General features: G+C 44.8%; 1 protein-coding gene across 1 annotated transcript in view; it reads left to right on the top strand.

Moving 5' to 3' along the window:
* The window catches only part of vps37d (VPS37D subunit of ESCRT-I), a 50738-nt gene extending 33053 nt beyond the window's left edge, over positions 1 to 17685 (top strand). Inside the window, exon 4 of the mRNA XM_078547838.1 lies at positions 16755 to 17685. Coding sequence (XP_078403964.1) covers positions 16755 to 17261 — 507 coding nt within the window. The 3' untranslated portion in view covers positions 17262 to 17685. The remainder of the gene's footprint in view (positions 1 to 16754) is intronic.
* The last annotated feature ends 8352 nt before the right edge of the window (positions 17686 to 26037 follow it).

Here is a 26037-nt window from a genome sequence, read left to right as displayed (position 1 = left end):
TACACTCTCCTTCATCCCATACTCCCTCCTCCCCCCTCAACCTCACCCCACCCTGACACCTTCATTCCCCCCCCACCCCATCCCCCTGACACTTTTGCCACCTCCCCCCAACTAATCTCACCCCCCGGTATACCTTCCTCTCCCAGTTAAACATAGATCTTCCTCTTCCAACCCCACCCCCAGTACAACTTCCCCTCCCACTCACAGCTGGACCTTCCTACCTTCCTCTCCCTCCACTTACTGATCATCCGTAGCAACCCATTACAAGAATGTGATGTTCTGAAGCAGACCTGTGACATCAACAGGGACCTCCCACCTTCTGAGAACTGCTTCGCGGCGGAACCATGTCCATGGGAATCCACCCACCATGTGAAGTACATGTTCCTCCAGGGTCTGGTAGCTGCAGGCCTCCAGCATCTCCTTCTCCTCCGATGTCTGCAATCTGAGCAAGGCCTTAAAGCTAAGACCCGACTTCTGCACGTCACGCTTGTCTAGACGTGTTCTGGGCCGGCCTGTTTTCCTGCCAGCGTAACAGTAAACCTGGCGTGGGGGAAATAATTCCAGTCGGACCTTACTTTGCATTCCATTAGTGGGATGCAAAGTGGGTTCAGCCGACCTCCAGTGGGATTGGCATTCCGCCATGGCGGACATCATCGGATGATCCCACTATGGTTTCACTTCGGCGTAAACCGGTTTTTGGCCTTCTCGCCATATTGTTCCCCCACCCACCCCACCCCCCTCCCACCCCCAGCATGACTCCCAATGCCAACGGGGCTGGAAAATTCCGGCCTGGGAGTTTGGTCATATCCGTCACCCATTCCCAATTTCCTTATGTCAGTAAATAGCTGTAGCAGTTTTACTTTCACAAGCTCATCGTTTTCCTCCCTGAGTTTGCTCCATTCCGTGCTGATGGCTCTGACTTCCGTTTTGAGGCTTTGATGAGTTTTACAGCATGTTGGCAGCTCACACCAGTCCCGCTTTAATATTTTACTGTGGATCCTACAAACCTGATGAAAAAAGATCATATCAAAGGGAGTTTACAAAATCTGGAAAACCAGACGTGCACTAAAATTTAAAAAAATGCAGTGCCAATCTCTCCTCAAAAGATATGTACAAAAGCTGGACATTGGCAACATTGATGAGAAATGATACAGGGATCCCAGGAGTATTCAAGACAGCTGGTTTGTGGAGGAGTTGTGAGTCTCACCTGCTCTGGGTGAGAAAGCATGTTGAATATTTATGTGCCGAGCAGAACAAAAGGAAAGACATCTGAATCCCCTTGGAAATAATTAAATGGATGTGAGAGAGCATGAGGGTGAGGAGATAATATTGAAAGTTTTGTCCCTTGATCCTACCGTCACCCAACACACAGCAATGTATGCTTAACTATGGCATGAAGAATTTGCACAATGTGATGCCTTATTTTAACTCACAGTGCTCCCCTTATGCAGTCACGGTGTTAGTAACTGTGCCAGTTGTTTTGCACATCGCAATGTCCCATACAAATGACCAGTTAATTTGTTTCTCATTGTGGTGTTGGTTGAGGGACAAATGTTGGCAGGGACATCAGGAGAACACCCTGCTTTCAAACAGTGCCTTGGAACCTTAAACAGCTACTGAACAGAACCTTGCTTTAACAATCATCCAAATAATAGCACCTTTATCAGGCTTAACTCAGTTCCAGCACAATTGCCTCAGAGTCAGAAGGTTGAGAGTTCAGTGGAGGACTGAATCACATAGCAGAACAACAGAGGGATTCTGGCCAATATTTATCACCTAACTGAAACCACTAAAAACTGATTAACTGCTTATTCCTCTCATTGTTGTCTGTGGAATCTTGCTGCATGCAAATTAGCTACCGTGTTTACCATCACATGGGTTACAAACCATTTTGGATCTCATGAAGATGTGGGAGGCACTATTGTCTGTGCAAGTTCATTCTTTCTCTGGCAGCACAGCACTCATTAGTTCCGGCTGAGATGAAACATTCAAATATACCTGTAGAGACTTGTTTTTTTAACTTTATTTTCCTCGTAGTTATAAATCCCATGAATCTAATGAAAAGATTAACCTATGGTGTTCCCCACCCCCCAACCACACCTCCCCCACAACCTGCCCCAAGCTATTTTCTTGCTTGGGCACAATTGGGCAGCTGATGTTGCTGATAAACCCCCAGTGGGAGCAGATCTCTGTTGCTGAAAGCCCAGAAAGAGATTGGATTTGTCATAGTGTCTGTTTCGATGCTGTTTTGATTTCGTTTCGTTTCGATGTTGTTGTCGAGCGTTAGTGATGTTTTATTAATACCTTGGGCAGGATTTTCGGGTTGTTGGGTGGGCGGGCCCGTGAGCGGCCGGGAAACAGTCTGCTACCCGCGATTGGCCCCCGACCGTGATTTTGCACTGGCAGCCCAATTAACGGCCAGCTAGCGTGAAAGGCGCGCTGAGGTTGCCAGGATGGGGGCGGCGTGGGAGTGCAAAAGCCTGCGCGTGGGCAGGGGAACGTGCACTGAAAGCTCCCTGAAGGCAGGGAGATAGGGGACTCACTCACAATAACATTAACAGAATAAAAATTCTGCCCAAAAATTTATATTTATTTTTTATTTAATTGTGGGAACCTCATCCCGCCCGTGGATGAGGTTTGCTAAAAAATCAAAAGGCCACCTGGTCGATTCGCCTGCCCGCCAACCGTAAGGTTGGACGAGCAGCGAAAAATAGGTTTAAATTAATTGATTAAGGGCCTGAACAGTCCTCTTAATCGTCGGCAGGCGCATTGCCAACTCTCGCGAGTGCCCACCAACCAAAATATCGCGCACTATTTTACGTCAGATCAGGTCGGGCACGTGCCCACCCGCGAGAAGTAAAATCCTGGCCCATGCTTTCTAATCTTATCGCACCTTGATGAGGGTTTGCTTCTCTACCACAGAGCTGGGATAGATGGTATAGCTTAACACCAAACAGTTTATGAAGAACTATTTGCAAAGACCAAACCAAAAACAAAAATAAAAATACCTGGAAAAACTCAGCAGGTCTTACAGCATCTGCGGAGAGGAACACAGTTAACGTTTCGAGTCCGTATGACTCTTCAACAGAACTAAGGAAAAATAGAAAAGAGGTGAACTATAAGCTGGTTTAAGGGGGGGTGGTTCAAGTAGAGCTGGATAGAGGGCCAGTGATAGGTGGAGATTGCCAAAAGATGTCATAGACAAAAGGACAAAGAAGTGTTGATGGTGGTGATATTAGCTAAGAAATGTGCTAATAGGTGATATTAAGGATAGAAAGCAGGACGAGCAAGATACAGATGGCCCTAGTAGGGGTGGGGTGGGGGGAAGGGATCGAAATAGGCTAAAAGGTAGAGATAAAACAATGGATGGAAATACATTTAAAAATAATGGAAATAGGTGGGAAAAGAAAAATCTATATAAATTATTGGAAAAAAGGGGGATCGGAAAGTGGGTGGGGATGGAGGAGAGAGTTCATGATCTAAAATTGTTGAACTCAATATTCAGTCCGGAAGGCTGTAAAGTGCCTAGTCGGAAGATGAGGTGCTGTTCCTCCAGTTTGCATTGAGCTTCACTGGAACATTGCAGCAGGCCAAGGACGGACATGTGGGCATGAGAGCAGGGTGGAGTGTTGAAATGGCTAGCGACAGGAAGGTCTGGGTCATGCTTGCGGACAGATCAAAAGTGTTCTGCAAAGTGGTCACCCAGTCTGCGTTTGGTCTCTCCAATGTAGAGGACACCGCATTGGGAGCAGTGAATGCAGTTTTTTTTTACATTGGAGAGACCAAACGCAGACTGGGTGACCGCTTTGTAGAACACCTTCGGTCTGTCCGCAAGCATGACCCAGACCTCCCTGTCGCTTGCCATTTCAACACTCCACCCTGCTCTCATGCCCACATGTCCGTCCTTGGCCTGCTGCAATGTTCCAGTGAAGCTCAACGCAAACTGGAAGAACAGCACCTCATCTTCCGACGAGGCACTTTACAGCCTTCCGGACTGAATATTGAGTTCAACAATTTTAGATCATGAACTCTTTCCTCCATCCCCACCCACTTTCCAGTCCCCCTTTTTTCCAATAATTTATATAGATTTTTCTTTTCCCACCTATTTCCATTATTTTTAAATGTATTTCCATCCATTGTTTTATCTCTACCTTTTAGCCTATTTTGATCCCTTCCCCCCACCCCACCCCTACTAGGGCTATCTGTACTTTGCTCGTCCTGCTTTCTTCCCTTAATGTCACCTATTAGTACATTTCTTAGCTAATATCACTACCGTCAACACCCCTTTGTCCTATTGTCTATGACATCTTTTGGCAATCTCCACCTATCACTGGCCCTCTATCCAGCTCTACTTGTCCCACCCCCCCCTTAAACCAGCTTATATTTCACCTCTTTTCTATTTTTCCTTAGTTCTGTTGAAGAGTCATACGGACTCGAAACGTTAACTGTGTTCCTCTCTGCAGATGCTGTCAGACCTGCTGAGTTTTTCCAGGTATTTTTATTTTTGTTTTTGTTTTGGATTTCCAGCATCCGCAGTTTTTTGCTTTTATTTACAAAGGCCTCAGGGTAAGCGCCTGGTATTCAGGACACAGACAGTTCTGCTCCTAGCTCTCTTGGAGCCTCTCAGTTATCCCATTATTGATGTCACCGTTACATCAGTAACATCATCATGGTCTCACTAACATATCCATTAACCCATTGCTCTAGAGTGTCAACCAAATTTTGAAAGCTTGATTGGCTGAAAAACCTTCCTTTACTGTTGATTTTCCATCAGTCAGAGGTGATTTCCTTAAATTTTACATGCACTTCCAAATCGAGTAGAGTGAATCGGGATCTAGAGGAAAACACTGAAAAAAGAAGAATTTTAAACTTTCTCTTCCAAAGAAAAAGGATTAGAGTGGATAAAGTGGGTAGTATTAAACTGAAATGAATGAGCATAGAGTTAAACAATCTGAAAGGAAAACATAGAGAATATGAATGCGAGTTTTCATAGGTTTTTTTTAATACTTAGGTAAATTGCATTCAGTTTTCTGTGTTCTTGCTGTCTATTTATTATTAATGTAGCTACTCCAGACATTTCAATCTTTTTATTACTATAATATTTATGTATATTTTAGGCCATGCGACCTCAGTTGAAAATTTTACCAGAAAGTCAGCCAAAGTGAACTGGATCTTCCCTGGTTAGGCTACCGATAGAACAATGGGCTGAATTTGACATATCGAAAACGGACTGTTTGAGTCCCGCGGTGATGTAATATCCAGCGTAATGATGTCAGGCCGTGAGCCTAACATCATCACGCAATTCGCAGCACAATGGTGGGCAGGTAGGCTCCAAAATCGGGAAACTGTCCACCATTTTGAAAAAAGCAACTAACTATCATTTAAGTTTATTAGCAGTTTAATTGACTGCAACAAAACATCCCTGATGCTGTAATATGTTCCCAGCTCATAAACATACCAGGTGGGAACTTTGTCTTTTTTCTCAATGTTGGTTGTAAGGGTGGATATAAAGGGCAGCATTTTACGTGCCCCCACCAGGCATGTTTATAGTGGGGGGGCATGTAAAATATGGCAGGTGCCCACCCAACCACCTGCCGCCCAGCCCTGAGCTCACACCTGTAAATCAGGAGGTGAGCAGGGAGTGAAATTTGCAGCCCACCCACCCGTATTAAAATAGGTAATCAAGGGTCTATTAGGCTTGTTAACAAGCCAATTGACTCCAATAATACGCTGCCCATGCTATAAAACAGTTGGCTTGGGCAATTGTGCAGGATTGGCCAGCCCGATTTTTAAAAGATTCTTCAAAGGGTGGAAGCAAGGTGAGGTACTACCTTTAGGGGGTGCCTTTTGCACATTGGGCAGCGACTTCCCCTAGGATAGAAAACCCCCCTTCCTACCTGCCTGCTGCCTTAAACCCACCACTCCCATCCCCCTGCCCCCTCCCTAACCTGCCCAAGATCCCGGACTTACCTATTTCTGGGGATTCATTGGGCCTTATTCTGCTTCCTCGTTGCAGTCCCGGCAGTGCCTACTAATGTGCTCTTGGTGCTGCGGAACTGATGGAGCTGCTGGCCAATATGATTGGCTGGCAGCCTGCTGAGGGTGGGACTTCCTCTGCAGTGAGGGGGTGGAAGTCCGACTCTACTGTTTAGCCTGCCCCCAGCGCTTCATGGCTGCGGGTGGGCTGGCATGGAGCAGGCTGGCTCCTTGCCAAACTCGCTTCTAGGGGCCAAGCTGGCCGCCCCTGCAACCCCCACCCCCAAACCCCCCCACCCCTTAATATTCATCCCAAAGTCCCAAAGGTTGGAGGTGGGTCTATGCTTTACTTTAGCAGGAGAGGCTGCTGGCAGGCTTTTGACTTGCAAATCCTTGAACTGCATGAATTCCTGGACAGTATTAGGCTTATCAATCATTATACTGTCTTCAAACAGGTGGATGCTGTAATATAACAGCATTGTTGCTGTGTCCACTATGAGCATAGTTTATTCTGTTGGAGATACATCCTTCAGTGAGGAGGCAGAGGAGGAGAAGGAGAGGGAGGAGGCCAAATCAGGTCAGAAGCCACAGGAAGTGCCTAAAGGAGCCCAACCAGCTGAGGAGCAAGGGGCTGCTGAGAGCCGGCTGCAGCAGCCACAGAGGCTCAGGCGGAGGCCCTATTTGGCAATCATGTGTACAGGGTTCGCATGACTTACTTGCAGATGACTGAGGAGACTTCATCTTTTGAGAAGCACAGTGACATCACTGTGTAACACGATGGCCCCAGAGATTGCATCCAACTGTGTGAGAGGCCAGTTAATGCCTGTGGCATTGGAAGTCACAGTTGCTCTAAACCTTTTTGCTTCAGGATCATTTCAGGCTACATGTGGAGAACTGAATGGTATAACCCAGCCTGAAAACACCATCGTATTAAGGCATTTACAGATGCCATGTTTCGAAGTGCAGAGCCTTTATTGTCTTCACCAATGACCACAACAGTCAGATGGAAGGAGACAGAGGCTTTGCAGCCAGGGTTGGATTTCCAAGGATGCAAGGCATCATTGATTGCACCCATGTTGCCATCAATTAAGGCACCAGCAGAGCAACTAAGGGCCTTTCTTAACAGGACGGGGTTCCACTCAATTAACGTTTGCAACCACCAACAGCACATAATGCAGGTGAATGCAAGGTACCTGGGGAGCAGCCATGATTCATATATCCTGAGGAACTCCCAGGGGCGAGGCATGTTTAGTGATCCTGATACATTGGAAGGACGAAAAAGGCAAAATGATAAAGGCTCTGAAGAAGAGTCATACGGACTCGAAACGTTAACTCTGTCTTTCTCTCCACAGATGCTGTCAGACCTGCTGAGTTTTTCCAGCATTTTTTGTTTTTGTTTCACATTGGAAGGATGGCTGCTGGGTGACAAAGGCTACACTTTGACACCTGTTCAAGATCCCAGGACTGAACCAGAGCGCCAATACAATGAGAGCCAAGCAACGACGAGGGCCATCATCGAGCAGACCATTTGTCTGCTCAAAATGAGGTGCAAATGCCTTGACCGACCTGGTGGACCTCTGCAGTGTGCGTCTTTGAGAGTGTCCCTCATGGTGGTTGTTTGCTGTGCTCTCCACAACCTTGCCCTGCAGAGATGAGTTTCCCATTGGAAGAAGAACTAAGGGAGACTATCCATTCTTATGATAAAGAGATCCAGGAAGAAGAGAGGGAACTGGCACAGCTAGATGTACAAGGCCCTGCCAGGGAGTGTCTAAATGGACATGAAACAAGGGAGGCTTTAATCCTGCGGAGATCCCAAAAGTTCAGTCCATGAAAATATCTTAGCATCTTGGACACTGTTTCCTTCTTGTCCCTCCTTCATCATTACAAAACCAGCTGGTCATCCCTTACAATCACAAACATCCAAACCGTGTTACTCCCTTGGTTGCAAATTATTATATATTTAAATAATACCACCCATGAAATCCATCTCAATGCATTCTTACACACAGTAAGTAAACCATTGATCCTCAGGATGTTTAAACAAGATATCATTTATATATGTAGAACCTTGGTGATACTTGCAAATAATACAATTTATAAATTCACCCATGTGCACTGAATCATGGCTATTGTGGCATTTTTAAATTCTTTTCTGGATGCTGTGGTGTGGCTCTATCCCATTGCTTGCAGCTGCATTGGAGACAGGCTGCTGTTTCTTATGGCCCCTTGTCTGCGATGACTTTGACAGCTGTCCTCTGGTTGCCTGAGGCCATGAAGGCCCCGGCATGGTGGGTGTTACCTGCATGGTGGTGGGATCAAGGCTCTTGAAGGTATCTGCGCCAATAGCAGAGGGGTGGAAGGGAGGCTGTCGCCATCAGGAGCACCCTAAGCAGTGCCCACAGATGGTGTTAGCTGCTGCTCACCGTCTGCCATGAGGTCCATTTGCCGCCCCCTGCTTTCTAGCGAGGGACCAGGAGCTGGATGTGACTCCAGTCTTCTCACCGCCTTATCGCCCTGGCGATGGGCCCGTGGGAATAGAGACAAGGTGATAGAGTGCAGGTCAGAATGCTTAGCCACGATTGCGTCAATAAACTGCTGGGTTTGCCCCTTCAAGACAGTCACCAGTCTTTCAATGGAGGGAGCCGTACAATCTGTCGAGTGGGTGATTGTAGTGTTCATGGCCTAGATGGACTCCTCCACTATCTATGACAGAAAGCGCCACTCCTCTGGTTTCTCCGCCACATCTCCACGCACCTCACACTGGACATCCAGCATCTGCCACCTTACAGACAATTCCAGAGTCTCGTCATTCAACTGGCACTCAGCATCTGGCTCTCCTCCAGCATTCCTCCGACTATCACGGGCCCACTCCAACTCAGTCTCTGACAGCCTGATGCGCGACTGTGATGTGCCCTTACCAGTTTGTGGTTCCCTTAGTTCCAAGTTGTGCATACTCACCGAGGTGCTAGTATCTATGCTTGTGCTGGGTGAAGAGCAATGATGAGACACTGCACCCTCTGAGGCTTCCTCTTCCTCCTCAAGGGCTAGTGTGGGGCCCTCAGGACTGGTAGCAGCAGCAGTCGATGGTGCGCCTGTGCAGGAGACAAAAAATAGCAAGGTTTACGCCATCTTCAATCTCTGAGGTGAGTAAGCAGAGACAAGCATCCACATTGGCTACACTGCAAGCATTGTGAGATGTTAATCAATGTTTGCATTTCACAACTTCCAACATGCATTCACTCTTTCTTCCCAATGCATGAGAACATTCAAAATCAGAGACCATCAATGTCTCATTCATAACATCATACCAGGCACCCTCCCATTAGCCCTCTTAACACATTATCTCTCTCAATTGTACATAATATTCCTTGCAAATTCACCACTCCTGGGCCTTCTTCCTGCCTCACTGATGGACCGGATCCACTCATTCACAACAAGCACCGACGCATCCCCCTCTATGGGTGTGAAGATTGCCAAGTTTGGCACACTGTCTTCTGTCTTGCTTCTTTCTCTGGCATTGTGCGCCCTCCTCTCCAGCAATTAGTGTGAGGACAAATCCAACCAAGCCATTTACCACCCTATCAGTCTACTCTCGATCAACAGCAAAGTTGGAATAGGCCATCAACAGTACTATCAAGCGGCACTTACTCAGCAACAACCTGCTCACTGATGCTCAGTTTGGATTCTGCCAGGGTCACTCAGCTCCTGGCCTCATTACAGCCTTGGTTCAAACGTGGACAAAAGAGCTGAACTCAAGAGGTGAGATGAGAGCGGTAGCATTTGACCGAGTGTGGCATCAAGGCAAAACTGGAGACAATGGGAATCAGGGGAAAGCTCTCCACTGGTTTGAGTCATATCTAGCATAAAGGAAGATAGTTGTGGTTGTTGGAGGTCAATTATCTCAACTCCAGGTCATCACTGCAGGAGTTCCTCAGGGAACTCGGTGGGTCGCTAGGTCCTAGTCCCAACCATCTTCAGCTGCTTCACCTTCTCTCCATCATAAGGTCAGAAGTGGGGATGTTCACTGATGAGTGCACAATGTTCAGCAAGATTCGTGACTCCTCAGATAATGAAGCATTCTGTGCCCAAATGCAGTGAGACCTGGACAACATTCAGGCTTGGGCTGATAAGTAGCAAATAACATTCATGCCACACAAGTGCCAGGCAAGACCATTTCCAACAAGACAGAATCTAACCATCACCCCTCAACATTCATTGGCATTACCATCACTGAATGCACCAATATCAACATCCTGGGGGTTACCATTAACCAGGAGCTGAACTCAGCCAGCCATTTAAATACTGTGGCTACAACAGCAGGCCAGAGGCTGAGAATCCTGAGGTGAGTAACTCACCTTCGAACTCCCAAAGCCTGTCCACTATCTACAATGCACAAGTCAGGAGTGTGATGGAAACCTCTCCACTTGCCTGGATGAGTGTCACTGCAACAACACCCAAGGAGGTCGACACCATCAAGAACAAATTAGTCTGCTTGATTGGCACCCCATCCACAAACATTCACTCCCTCCACCACCGACGAACAGTGGCAGCAGTGTGTACCATCTACAAGATGCACTGCATCAACTGACCAAGGCTCCTTAGACAGCACCTTCCAAACCTGTGGCCTCTACCACCTAAAAGGATAAGGGCAGCAGATAGATGAAAACACCACCACATGCAAGTTCTTCTCCAAGCCACATACCATCTTGACTTGGAAATATATCGACATTCCTTCACTGTCGCTGGGTCAAAATCCTAGAAATCCCTCCTTAACAGCACTATAGGTGTACATACACCACATAGACTGCAGCAGTTCAAGAGGGAGCTCACCAGCACCTTCTCAAGGGTAGTTAGGGATGGGCAATAAACGCTGGCCCAGCCAATGACACCCACATCCCACGATAGAATAATAAAAAACATTGCAATGATTTTGAATCGCCTGTACAATTATTCCTTCACACATATGGCTTACAAGAACTCCACAGGTTGCACAATCTGCGTAATGATTAGCGCCCAATAACCAGTGTGCCTTTTATTCTTCTCCCCCCATGCCACACCTAAACCGCAACACCCCAACCCCTTCCTTGGACTCGGGGCCATGTTCAGTGGCATTTGTGCATCATGATGCCTCACACTTTTGGGCAGTGCAGAAGACAATACCCTAAAGGAGCCTTCCCAAAAGCTTCCATGTATGTATATCTCCACAATGGAGCCACACTCACCCTGGCAGATCTTACAAGATCATTGAGACATTTTCAGCATTGAATCTGGGTTCTTTGGATGACCCCGAGGCTACTGACCTCGACTGCGACCTCCATCCAGGCTGCTTTGGTCAGCTAGGAGTCTCCCCTTTCCATCAGCTGGCATTAGGACCACCCGCCAGTCATTCACAGGCTGAAGTAGGGCTTGCAGGGAGTCATCATTGAGCCCTGGGGTCCTTTTGCCTTCCCGATCACCTGGCTCCCTTCTCAGAGAGTTAACAACCTGATGCTCCATATCTCCCAATATTCATCAGGGTTATGCTTCAATTCCATTCCATGGCTTTGTCTTCCCTGCCAATGATCCTGAAATCTCCCCTTCAGTGAAAGCAGACAAAAAAAAAAATTCACTCACCTCCGGAAATGCTTGCAAATAATTATATGCGGCAGCAAAACATAGAGGAAAATCAATATCCCTGGTGCATCTGACCCTGCCAGGGGACCCTTTGAATAAGTGGCCTTGACCTCCTTCCGTGTGACGGACTGGCAGCTTGGTACCTAGATGTCCCACCCACAAGGATCCATTGGGCAAGAAGCCCACCTTGCACTAATCCTGTTGGCCGACAGCCCCCCTGGCAGCCGATAATTAGCCAATTATAATGTTATCAGACGTCCCTCACAGGCTGGAGCGGGAGTCGGCGAACCAACGGGGGGAACAGAATTCATAATGCTTTTTAAAAAGAGAAGCGGATATATTTTTAAACAAGAACATTTTTTTAAAAGGTATTGGGAAAGGGGATGGGATTTGCTGGATTGATCTTTTCTGTGCTCTCAATTTTTGGGAATTTATGGCTTCCAATAGTCTAAGGATTAAGTCTGGGCGATCAAAACATAAAAAAACTAACTTCTGAAGCCACAGCAAATATCCTGCTCACCTCCTGATTGATATTATCATTAGGTGTTTTCTATTTCATGTTCCTGCCTAGTGTCTACTTTATTTTAAAAACAGAAAATGCTGGAACTGTTCAGCAAGCTTGGCAGCATTTGCGCAGAGCAAAATGGAGTTAATGAGCTGAATTTTCACCGAGTCAGGATGACTAATTTTCGGGAGTGCATCTAAAGGGTGTGGGCTGATTCCTGTCAAAGGCCCACATCTGGCATTCCCAACCTAGCCGGCTCCATTGTAGATAGAGGCACGTCCTACTCCTCTGTAATTTTCATGGAGTCAGGCCAGGTTTTTAAAGAGTCGTGGTTCACAACCCCTCAGGGGAGCCATGAACCCCAGTCTGCATGAGGGGACCTTTTAAAAAAGTGAGTTCAAAAGGTCCTCCTCATGCCCCCTATGCCAAGTTAAGGCCCCACACCCAACCCATGGCCCCTCATTCCCTCTATGCCAAGCTATGGCATTCCTCCCACCGCCCGCCCCACCCCGCCACTCCCCACCCTCCATGGCCCCGGAGAGCCGAAATATCCATTATCCTTGTTGAAAGAGCTGCACCGCTGAGAAAACATGACTTGATTGACAGCTCTGGCTCTCTTATCTCTGTGGTCCATTTCACTATGTTAATTTACACAAGGCTAAGTGGTTTCAAGGGCTTGTGACTTTAAAGGGTCTGGATGATTGACACTTTTATTGCCATGTAACAAAATGTTTTTTTAAACATAGGGGAAAGTAATGAATGGACAGTTAAAGCCTGTGGTATTATTACATGTCAAGATGACAATCCTTGTTATTGTTTTTACTTGTCAGTATAGTGCAACCAATGTTAGAACAACCCAGATCAACCCAGATTAACTTATGTGTTGATTAGTGCTCTCTCCTGATTGACAGATGCTCTCTTGATAAGTCTAGCTAAAAACAAGAGCCTATTCCACAGCCACCTTTTATACTAATTCTATGGGCAGAACTTTACGTTCGGCATGCGGGTGCGCACCCGACACGCCAGAACGTAAAATGGCGCGTGAAGACGTCGGACGTACACCCCGACATCATTGCGAAGTTGCGCGATATTTCGGTCGGTGGGGGCGCGCTGGAGTCGACTGCACGCCTGCCGATAATTGAAAGGCCTATTAAGGCCATTAACCAGGTAATTAACCTGAATTTTACGCTGCCCGTCCAACCTTACGGTTGGCGGGCAGGCGAAAAGGCCAAGCGGCCTTTACAGTTTTCAGGAAACCTCATCCACGAGTGGGGTGAGGTTTCCTGAAGCTATTACAAATTAAATAAAGTTTCATTTGAACTTAAAAACATGTCCCATCTCATGTGACACATGAGGGGGCATGTTTCATTGAATTTTTTTGTTCTTTAATTTTTTTTTCAGCTCTGTGCCTCGGGGAGATTGAAGTGCTCTTTCGCGCACATGCGCCAAGTGCACGCTAGACCGGGCTCTCCCTCCTCCCTCCGCCCGAACAGGTAGTGCTCTACCACTCGTGATCCACACAGGGTGGGCCTTAATTGGCCCACCCATGTGAAATCGCTGTGCAGAGCCAATCGCGGGCAGCAGTCAGCTCTGCGACCACCCCTGCCCGCTCCCGCCAAGCCTGCCCGACAAATGGAAAATCCTGGCCTCTGTGTAGAATAGCAGTTCCCTGATTCATGAGGAAACCTAGATTTAGATGTTTATTTTCACATCCCCACGTAGAGCATCATTTATCGAGAGCACCTACTGTAAATTAAGGTTGATGACGATCCATACCAAAGATGAAAGTTGTGTCCTGATGAATAGAAGAATGCAATAATGCCCATCATATGCACTTTCCATCAGATCTGGTACAATCTGTAATGTTTTGGCGACTGTTTCCTAAAATTAGTGTTTACGAAGAAACAGAAATAATTCAGTCTCATTACATAAACTAACGCTTCCAATACATTGGAAGCAGGTATCAGACTGTATTTTGCAACCCCAGGAAGCTGTGGTCCACATAATGCCCACGGTTTACCTAAGTGATGTTTTGCACCAGATCACAACAGTTGCCTGGCTGCAGAGCATTCACATGCAGGAAGGCCCTGTACTGACACCATTTCTCAATTTGTCACTAGCACAATATTTCATGCAGGAAGTGATTCCCCTCCCCCCACCCGCCACGCTGAATTATAAGCTAGTTATTTGTGTCGCGGTTTTGAAATTGATTTAAAACTAATTTTTCTAATTTGAGTTACATTTCCCTTTGGTTATATTTTCTTTGCTATTAAAGAAAATTATTTTTTGACTCTGCCATTCATTGTGTAAATAGTCAGGCAGGAAACCTAACCCAGATCACCACCGTCCAGGTTAAGCAGGAAAACCAGCAAAAAATGAACAACAGCTTCAAAACATTCTCACTGTTCCACTAAACCTGACACCTCACAGACAGCCCTGAATCTAGTTCTAAATGTAATTAAACTGAGTATAGTGCCTTGTCAACATTCAAGGTACAGGTATACCTAACATTTATCACTTGTGTATATCTGATTAAGGCAACAAATTGGAGGAGTTTCCTTCATTTATTGCAGAGACTTGTAAGCTATTTTGGATATATGTTGATACTCATTCTAAGCTTCCATTAGCTGTCGCATTTTGGGCTGGATTAACCGTAGGCTCCAGGACTCCAATTGTAGGTCCAAATGGGGGACCCAAGCCTGCACTTGCTTGCAGCAAGACTGGCTCAGTGATCCTTTGAGAGGTGGCCTACTAATTGACTGCCTCTGAGCTTGTCTTCCAATTAAGGACAGTGAGCGGGTTTTCGATGCTGCTAGCCCAATCAGTGGGCCAGTAACTGAGCCTCGGCAACCCCACTAGGAAGGGTGGACACTGCTAAGGCAGGCCAGGGACCTCAAGGATGCCTCAACATGGAGGTGCCCTATGAAGAATTGAGCAGTCAACTAAATAAACTGTGGCCAAAGCTGCCAGGCCATCATTGCGGAGGGGAAGCCCCTCCATATGAAGGCCTTGGCCACACTTGTAGCCCTCACAGGCCAGCAGCTCAATGCTGGGCTGCTATTCAAGGTTGCACCTCTAACCACGCCCACCCGCCTCCTTCTAGCCTGCAGCCAAGAGACCCCCAATGTTCTAGTATAGGCTGCAGCCATATTTGGTGGGCCTGTCCAGACGGCATGTGAAGAGTGCCCTCAATTGGCACTTTAGTTGGCCTAATCGGTTGTACACTACAGGTGGACATCATACCCACCACCACAGAAGTTTCCTCCCTGACAATGGGCCAGAGGCAGGAACATGGCACCATACCAGCACACCAGTTTGTAGCGCGATATTGCCACCATGCCCGCCTCCACTACCGTGGCAAATTCCAGCCCTTTCACTTTGGATTGAGTGTCTCGTTGTGAGAAGATTTGGGGTCCATTTTTTGTAGGATTTGGTGGCTTTTAGCTTTAGGGTTAGGTATCCATTTGCTATAGGGATTCGCATTTGAATGCTATGAGGCTGTGTGTTTGATTGCTGCCAGGCTTGGTGTCTGACTGCTGTAAGGTTACTTGTCTGATTGTTGCAGATGCCTCATTGCTGTGGGTTTAAATGTTTAGTTGCTGTAGGATTTGCTGACAGATTGTGGGTTTGGTTCTCCATTGGCTGTGAACTATACGACTGGGTATGTTGTTCTTAAGTTTATGAGTCAGTCTATGGTCTGTGCTAATTTAGCTGATTTCAGTTGTGGTGACTGTGGGGGGTCTACAATTGCTTTTAGCTGCAGAGGAAAATAAAGCAGGGTAAGTTCCAGCTTCATATTACTGTCCAATAACCCATGTTGGATCAGATTTGAGCATCAGGTGAGGGATAACTTGGAAATAGCTGTGATGTCATCCCATTGCTATAGCGTTGCCCTAGTTGATAATCTTTGAACATTTGGTGTTGACACTCAGATTCCAGAAGGCTATCTACACCCATGGAACAACATCACAACATTAGTCAGGAGGGGAAGAGAAAACATGGTGGGAAAAATAATCTGGGGATTGACACAAAACAATTCTTCAAAGACTTAATGGTTGAGTTTCTTCAAAAGTAGTTTCTGGACCTTTTTTTAAATTGTTGTGTTATTTCACACACTAATATACCTGTAGTTCTGAAAGGCTAACAAGTGACTCATTTCCAAAGTTCAGTGAGTACCATTCAGAACTGAATGAAGAGACAACCTGCAGTTCCCAGCTTGTTTCTTTTAATTTTCCACAGCTGTATTTACACTTGCAAAAATGCCACATCCTGGTCGCATGAAGGTGACAGAATGTAGGACGCAATTTCACTGGTATAAACAACAGCATCAGAAACCACAGCAACATTTTACTACAACTCAACTCAGCTGTCATATTTTTAACCTGGAGTTGGTACACATACTGATCTTATCGGCATTGCTGAGCTTTTATTTCCGTATCTTCAGGATAGATTTGCTAAGACATTTATCATATTCTATGCAGTTACATCCAATTGTACCAAAAAATTAGTGTGCATTAGCATGAGTTGATCTCACACTCTCTCTGCCCCCTAGATACTTCCATGGGGTTAAAACTCACCAAATCTGTTCTTCCTCCAGCATTTTTGCACCTTGTCTCTGTTACAGGATCAAAATATATAATAAAATTGTTTTCTTTTATAGGAAATCACTGACACATTCCTGGCTGGTAAGGTGTCATTGGAGAGTTTCTTGGAGAGGTTCCACACAACAAGAAAGCTTTGCCACACGAGAAAGACACAAGTGGAGAAGCTCCAAGACCTCATGAAAAAGGATAGAAAAAAGAACCAGCAACAGGCAGTGCAGCACAAGCTGGAACATCGAGTGGCTTCACACAACGTCCCACCTGGCCCACAAAATGGACCCACAGGTCATGGGCTGCACCAGCGCTATGGCTTTGCACCCGCCGTTGAGGCAACCTCCCAGGTCATGAGTCCATTCTCCATGCCTTCACCTCCTCCTCAGAGCAAGAATCTGCCTCCTCTCAGTTCGCGTGAGCGCCAGCCTGTGGTTTCACGGCCTAACACTCCATTTGCGCCCCAGGGCCTTCGTTCAGGCCTGCGCATGCTGGGACAGCTCCCAATATGGACTCCAAGGCCATTTAAGGTTCAGCGAGCATACCCAGTGCAGAAGCAACCACCCTACCGATAGAAATAAGGACAGCCCTTGCAGAAAATTACTCTGTGCAGATCAAACACAGAACTGCTGATGGAGAAGGACGGAATGATAATTTGTACGGCAAACCACATCCAAAACAACCTATCGGGAAAGGAGAGAGAAAATGGAATGAGCACTTAAATGGGAGACATTTGTTTGTGGACAAAATGGATTTTCAAGTTGGGCTCTCCAGTTTCTCAGTGGCCAACCAATATGGTTCTCAAAACAGAAGGTGAAGATCTCATGCCTGATTTAGCAACACGAGCACAAATGATTGCCATCAACTCTCTGGTTGTGGAACAACACTTCTCACTTCTGCTAATATTTTTGAATATAAGCAAAATTTGCCATGGCTGAATAAGACTAATTCCCTACTACATTTTTACTACATGGGATTTTTCACTATTTCAGTTCCTTTACTGGGTGTGGGGTGAGGGGGGAGGTGGGTGTTGGTGGGGGGGATGGGGGTGAATCTGACTCTACAAATCTGTCCATTTTCCTTGAGGAACACAGCTCTGGCCTTGATTATATAAGCCATGAAAATGGATGGATATTTCAGAGACTTGGTGTTTTCTTTAATCTGTTATTCATCTGCCTTCTGATGAGAATGAGCTGGAGATGTGTAACCTTAAAAAGGAGTAAGTCCAACTGACCTAAGCTTGGCCAATGGTATGAGTTCCTACAGATGGCAGAGGAGCATGGATTTGTGCGAAGAAACTGGACAATTTTCATTAGATCTAATTGTATCAGTATTGTTTTGCTTCAGTTCAGCTTGCTGTGTCTTGGTTCTGCTTGGGTCCGGCATGTCCCGTCATCAAATTGATCCAGATAACAGCTTGTGGAGCTCATGTAGACTCTCAAAGCCATCCAGAAAATGAAACAATGCAGTGTCTATTTAAAGATCTGCCTCTGACAGTGAGAACACAAGAATGAACAGGCCCAGCTCTTCCACCCAATCTTCGGTAATCTTTGGGATTTCCCATGTGACTTGTCAGTGGATGGCTACCTGCCTTTGAATTGGCCTATCTGTTTTGGGGTGGCCACCTGGCATTCTCAGGAATGAAAGCCAGACAGTAAACATTCATTTTATAATTGCTGCATTAATAAAAAGTGCACGTGTGTGTGCATGAAAGGAACACATTGATTAGTAGGCTCAGATCACGTTTATGCATATGCAAGTGGACATGTCTTAGCTGCACACACGAGAGACCTGTCTCAGCTGTGCACGTACACCAGCAGTCCCTGTCCCACATGCCTTTTTAAAATTGGTGCATTCCATCTGCTTTTGCAAATCCTTGTGGCACAGTTAATACTGGAACCAGAATGTCTGCAGCTTCTTATTCGAGCAACAAACAAATCTTCCACCTGACCTGTAATAACCCAAGGTCTTGAAATTGTCATATTTAAAAGTATCACACTTTTTAACAGATTTGAGATTCCCTTTAAGAAAAGCAAAGAAAATTGTTGATCTACGGACTGAAATTTACAAGTAGTTATAACTAATGTTCCTTCTAATGCATGACTGGACAGCAACCCAAAGGGTACTGCACAGGCCACTCAGAAGTTGTCTTGATAATGGCCATGCATGGCCGTGCAAAGCAATTTAAAGGAATTGAGGGTTGAAATGAACAGATCATGCACAACAAATAGGAATTTGAGGGAACATTGATTATAATTGCCTTGTGAATGGATTCAGCAGTTTACAAGCAGCTACGACGTCCTGGATTTACATATTTATGTCAGCAACCTTAAAGAGAGAGGCCAGATTAGCAGCTAAACCTTGTGCTCCAGACCTGAGAACACGGGCGAGCAAAATCACAGAGCATTTACTAGATCATATAAATCTGAGTAAAATGGAGGCATTAAAGGCATAATTAAAGCTTACTGTTTGTTTCAAACCTGTATTGATTTTACAGCAGCTTCTGCACAGAGGTATATATTATTTAACATTTGGAGAAATACATGCACATAGTTCTCTAGCACCTTGCGGAGCATTAGAACATATAGACAATGAAAATACCTCAGTTCAGTCTCATACTGTGCACTGAGTTAATCTTAGCTGCTTAACAGTAAAATGTCTGATACTGGCCTCTGCACACCTGGCACTAGGAAGGGAAAATCAGCCAGGGATCTTATGCAGTGAGTCCTGCTGGAGAGTGAATGTGTTTAAATGTCAGTATTACCTCCCTATCAGCATATATGGTGCTAACACTCACTGACTAGACACGAATTTGAAGACTGGTGTCTTAAGTGAGGTACCGTGACATCCATAGACCAGGACAGTTTGTGAAATCTTCATCCTTGTCTATAAATTCCTTCACGACCTCATTCGATCTGGTCTCTGCAAACTCCATCGGCGCTGTTTCCCCTCCTGCTACTAAGAAATTGCAGCAGCCAATTTATACACAGTAAACTTCCTCAAACAGTAAACTTCCTCAAACAGTAAATCAGACAATGTCTTTTGGTTGTGCTGTTTTTAGGAAGAAACACTGGCCACCATATTGTGGAAACTGCCCTGCACTCCCTCATGGAACACTTTATGCCCCCACTTGGGCAGGCAGGCAGGATCTCAGTTTTAACAACTCATCTGAAAGAAAGCACCTCTGGCAATGCAGTCCTCCCTCAGTACTACACTGAAGTATTAAACTAGATTATGTGCTCACGTCCTGGGGTGAGGCTTGAGACAACGACAGCCTTCTGACTCTGGAGACCTGAGTGCTAACAATTGAGCCTGGTTGGCATTTAGAAGTGCTTACTGGCCAGCTGGTCTAACATATTGTGTGTAAATGTTTAAGGACACTACATGGATGCTTTTACTGCTCAGCTAAAGAGCACAAGGCTAAAGGGAGCAATCAGCATGAATTTAAAAGTAATAGGTCATGGCTCACTAATCTTCTGGAATTCTTTGAGGAGGTCACTATTGGACTGAGCTATGGGGGAATATAATGGATTTGGATTTTCAGAAGTTATTGCCATTAAGAAAATGTTAAAATAAGTTAAGACTCATGGAGTGAATGCAAAATGAATTTCTAGATTGAAAAATGGATTGGCAGTAGGAAACAAAAGATAGTGAGAAATGGAAGAAGTTTAGTATAATGAGGGGGTGGGGGTGTGGGTAGTGGGATGGTGTGGTTAGCCTGGGAGTAGTGGCAGAGTTCTGTGATGGTCTGTTGTGTTTGAATGCAAAACTGTATTCTAGAGTTATAGGAGAGTGTTTCTTGCAAAAAAGACTTGCATTTATATAGCACTTTTCATGACCACCAGACATCTCAAAGTGCTTTACAGCCAATGAAGTACTTTATGAATTGTATGTCACTGTTGTGATATGGGAAATGAGCAGCTAATTTGCGTTCAACAAACTCCCACAAACAGCAATGTGATACTGATCAGATAATGTGTTTTTTTTGTGATGTTGATTGAGGAATAAATATTGGTCAGGACACCAGGGATAATTCCACTGCTCTTCTTCGAAATAGTGGCATGGAAGCTTTTACACCCACCCAAGCACAGAGATGGGGCCTTGGTTTAACATCTCATCTGAAAAACAGAACCTCCTTTAGTGCAGTGCTCCCTCAGTACTGCAGTGGAGTGTCAGCCTTGGTGTGAGTGGGATTGGAACCCAGAACCTGGAACCCAGTCTTGGCTGACTCACCTATATATAATAATGATCTAAAATTTATTAATGGCATCAAACTATGTGATATCATACATCAATATAAACAGCCTTCAGAGACATTGGTATCAATTAAACATAAGGTCTAAATTAGTTCATTTGTAATCCAACAGCCAACAGACAGAAATGTTGTCAATGTGTCAGCTGTGGCTCAGTTGGTAGCTCTGTTATTTGGGAGTCAGAAGGTTCGTCCCACCACAGAGTCAAGCACAAAATCTAAGAGAACTAGAGTTCTAGTACAGTATTGAAGGAGTGCTGCACAATCAGAGGTGCTATCTTTCAGATGAGGTGTTGAACTGAGGCATCGTCAGCCATCTCAGGTGGATGTAAAAAAACCCCACTATTTCAAAAAAGAGCAAGGGTGCTATCCTTGTGTAGTGGCCAATATTCATTCATCAATTAACATTACCAAAAAGCAGATCATCTGGTCATTATCACAATGCTGTTTGTGGGAGCTTGCCATGCATGAATTGGCTGTCTCATTTCCTACGTTACAATAGTGATTACACTCGAAAAGTACACTCAACTAAAGCACTTGGGGACCTCCTGAGGGTATGAAAGGTGCTGTACAAATGCAACTCTCTTGTTTTTAGCATGAGCAGACTTTTGACTGAGATTATAAATACTGAATAAAGCAAAGTTGGAGATTAGAAACATTTTTGGAAATCCAATTAAAAAAATGAAGAAAGGAAACTTTTTCCACCAAGTGCTGGATAAAGGAATCAGATTCTCTGCACGATTGGCTGATGGTATGTTAATTAATTCTTTCTAAACAAAGTTGGATAAACACCTAGTTAGGAAAGAGATTGGTGGTTATAGGTGCAGACTGAGATTCTCAATACTCTTTAGACACATGGGGCAGGATTTTACCATCGGCAAGTGGGGGCGGGGCCCACTCGCCAACACGTAAAATGACGCGAGATGACATCAGGCGGAACTCCCAACGTCACCCCGCCCCATTTAAATTTTCAGGAAGGCGGGGGCACAGCAAAATTAGCTGCGCACCCGCCGACCTGTCAATGGCCAATTGAGGCCATTGACAGATCAATTAAAGTAATTAGTGGACCTGCCCGTCCAACTTTAAGGTTGGCGGGCAGGCCAGGAGCCCCAGCGACAACTAGAAAAAACATGAAACCTCATCCACAGGTGGGATGAGGTTTCATGTAGGGTTTTAAAAATGTTAATAAAGTTTAATTGGAAATTATGAACATATTTCAACTCATGTGACATTACATGAGGGGACATGGAAGGGAATTTTTTTCCTATTTTTAATATTTTTGAAAGTAGAGGCGATCTCCCTGAGGCTGTACTTAGCCTCAGGGAGATGAGTGCGCTCTTTCGTGCGCATGCATGAAAGAGCGCACTCTCGATTTTGGGATTCCCCCACCCGCACAGGAAGCGCACAGCGCTTCCCTGCGGACGTCACGCTGGGTGGGCCTTAATTGGCCTGCCCACGTAAAATGGCGCTGCGCCTCCAATCTAAGCGCGCCTGCACGCACCCGCCCATCAACTTCCCCCACAACGGGGGAAAAATTCTGCCCATGGTTCCTTTTGTTCCTGTGGGGGGGGAGAGAGTGACTGGGGAGGCAGCATGACAGTGTTGAGAGGTGCACCTTGGAGATTGGTTAACTCTCTTAGAGAAGAAGAGTCATACAGACTTGAAACGTTAACTCTGTCTTTCTCTCCACAGGTGCTGTCAGACCTGCTGAGTTTTTCCAGCAATTTTTGTTTTTTGTTTTTTGTTCTTGTTTCAGATTTCCAGTATCCGCAGTATTTTGCTTTTAACTCTCTTTTAACTTTGCTTAATTATTCTCAGGTTTCAGGGGGTTGAGGCACACGTAGCAATAAATAGGATCTTTAAGCTCCACTTATGCTTTCTACCAGTGTTGTTCACTAGTTTTCTCAAATCTAGCTTTTTGCCACACTTTACGAGCAGAAAACAATATTCCTATGAGACTTTAAAGTCATGTTTGGTTGTACAGTAAAAACTTGCCATCAAATATAGACAAGACAGGGGACATTTCACCAAAAACCTCACCAAAATCCCAGGGACAGCAAGTATTGGCAAAAACAATAAAGTTGGGGTGGGCTGCAGAGGGTGAGTTTAAGGCAGTGTTGTCAGATCAACTACATATCACAAGAGTCCTGCCATTCATAAACTGATCAAGAATTGAGACCGTCACAGGCCTAATATAGACTAAGTGGGGGAATTTCCTCAGTGTTTCTCTCGCGCTGCTGCCATAACCTCTGTGTGAGTTTGGCAGAAACTCCATTTGCATGTGAAGCTGTTAGAATGGTGAAGCAGAGAAACCCTGAGGAAATTCACACCCAAAACTTCCTGGAATCCCTCACTCCAATTGGAAAATGTTGATTAAAAAAAAACTCTTATTTTATGTTATTGATTTATAAAGTCACATTGGGGCCCTGCCAGCTCAACATGACCTCAATGATCTTGGCATAATTGCCATGCCTCAGGAAAGAGAGTAAACATAAATTTCCCAAGTGTCACTGCAAGGGTTGCTATGGTGATGTTAACTGTTTAAATCTGTGGGACCATTTAACATTGAATTGCAATTACTGTGGAAGTGACTTCTCTGAAAAGCAAAGTGACTTTCCTCCTCAACATATTTGTTTAAATAACAACTGACTCAAAAGTAATTCATTGGCTGTGAAATGTTTGGAATGCCCTTGGGTGAAAGTTACTAAATAAATGTGAGATATTTTTCCAATAGCTGTATAAACCATAAAGGATTTTGTTTCTGTTCTTCCTAACCCAAAGGTATTGGAGTATTTTAGATAAGTCTCCCATTTCTGCTTCACAACTCCCTCTGTGCCACTCCCTTCTGGTCTATCTACTCCTGACTTTCATTTTCATGTGGCTATCCCTCAAGCTCAACAGCTACACTCTCTCAGGCTCCTCAAGCTGCCCCATGCCCTTGTAACCCTGTCTCACACATTCCCCACACATGCCCCTCAATCTTATAGAAGGCCATATGCCTCATATCTTGTGACCGCAGTGGTCCCGTTTCTTACTTCTTGCTTCTTTTGTCCTATGCCCTTGCTGCGCTGTTTGCCACACACCTTGACAACTTTTTCTGACCCAAAACCTTCTCATACCTTCACCATTCCCACATCTGCCTGCCTCTATTTTACTGTAGACCTTTGTTCCCTATTGTCTGAAAGTCCAATGCCCCTCAAACAAAATATCTATGTAGACATATCGGCAGGGCAATCATCTGATGAAAGGTTTCACAATCAGAGGCAGTTTGGGTAAATTAGAGATTCAAGCTCCACAGAGCCATTTGCACAGACTTGTACCAATAGCAAATGAATAAATCACACAGAATAAAGAGAGAAGGAGCAGCCAATGGAAGGTGTCAGGCAGGTATCCTGCATTGCTGCTGGGAGGGAAAATGGTCACAGAGGAAAGACCAGATTTGGGATGATATTTTTAGAGTGAAAGTAAAGAACACAAAATCTTTTGTACATCATGATTCCAATAAAAGTTCTTCTGATAAAATTTGTGCAGCAGCTGTGCTTTTTGGGTTCCAAAGCCTATTCTGACTCCTTATTAACATGAAATAAGTTTTGTCTGAGGAACAGAATGTTCTTTTAATTCACAACAAGTGACACTATTGGGATTGGGCTCCAATGGTCAACTGCAGTAATTGCTGATGTGATATTCTGAATTAATACATTATATCATTAATGCATCATATACAAATCTTGTGCACACTATTTTAATGAAGAATTCAGCCAAGCTAAAATACACAAATTAAATCCTTTGTTAAAATAGCAGACAGAGGAATTATGCATGAGTGTGGGTAACTTTAGCCAGAATGTGCTCCTGAATTGGCAGAAAGATCGATTCACTGTACATAACTGGTTCTTTAAAAAATCATACTAGTGAACAATTCAATGTTAGTACTTAAAGCATTTTATTTTAAGTTATGTTGTCCACTATTGTGCTTCCACATTCAGGGAAAAGCCTATTATGGAGATTTGGTTAAAGTTATAGTGAACAAGGATTAAAATGACAGAACAGTAGTTGTAATAAGCACGAAAAGAACCTGTGGGCAGTCCTCGGAAAGGCAAAAGCAAACTGAAGTACGGCCAAAAATAGTTCTTCATCCCAAACTGAGGTTCCAAACAGGGAAGCCATCAGCTGCACAGAAAGCAGAGAGCCATTGTCTTGTTATCCTCCTCCATCAGCTTCTGGATCCTGCTGGAACACCACTTGTTGCAGGAGGGAGTACCAGTAAGGGACTCTTGCAAACCCCATAGCAAATCTTGGATAACTGGGAAATCAAGAAAGAAGCAAGAGTTGTGCCCTCCACAGGACCTGCTGGGTTCAGGAGAATAGTTTCTCTAATACAGCCTGAAGATTTGCTGTCACAGGACACATTTATTGCATATTGCATAACTTGACATTTCAGACAGATATATTTTTTCATATTCCTGAAGACCAGATCCATTCCTTGTAAGTAAACGAAGAGAAACACCAAAACCTGTCATCTAAGCATGGCTTCACTTTGGTAAGAGTCACCGGTCACACTTCAACTGAAGGAATCACTCTGTGACAAGAGTCTAGTTACCATATTTCTCTTGAAATATTAGAGTTGAAATGTTGTTTCACACATTGGACCTTGTTCCACTTAGTATAACATAATGTATATCTGTACAAACACAGAATAGCTACATCTGGTATTCCTTATTTCAGTGGCACTTGAAGTAAGGTAAATTAATCATCATTACAATGTTTCTCTCAGTCCTCTTGTTGGGAGCTTTCGTTCAGAAAAACAAATTGTATTATACAAAATAATATTTTATACAAAAATTAGAATGAAGATTTGAATGATACTTGACCTTTCTGTTTTGAAGATTTTCCCCATGCAACTATGAATTTGTTACCAAGGCCTGCGAGTTCCTAACCATCACCCATAGAATTTGCCCTTAGTGGTATTGGAGGGGGTGCGGTTGGAGTTGAATCCAAATGTGGAGGAGGGTTAGAATGTGCAGGTGGAGCATCAGTTGCATTCTCTCTTGTCTGTATATCAGAACAAGAAATTTGTTGAATCATTGGAGGGTTTGAGTCTT

Source organism: Cetorhinus maximus, chromosome 9 (assembly GCF_964194155.1).
Source record: "Cetorhinus maximus chromosome 9, sCetMax3.hap1.1, whole genome shotgun sequence".
NCBI classification, from domain to species: Eukaryota; Metazoa; Chordata; class Chondrichthyes; order Lamniformes; family Cetorhinidae; genus Cetorhinus; species Cetorhinus maximus.
The sequence above is the reverse complement of the archived record's forward strand: the minus strand, read 5'-3'. Positions and strand labels throughout refer to the sequence as shown.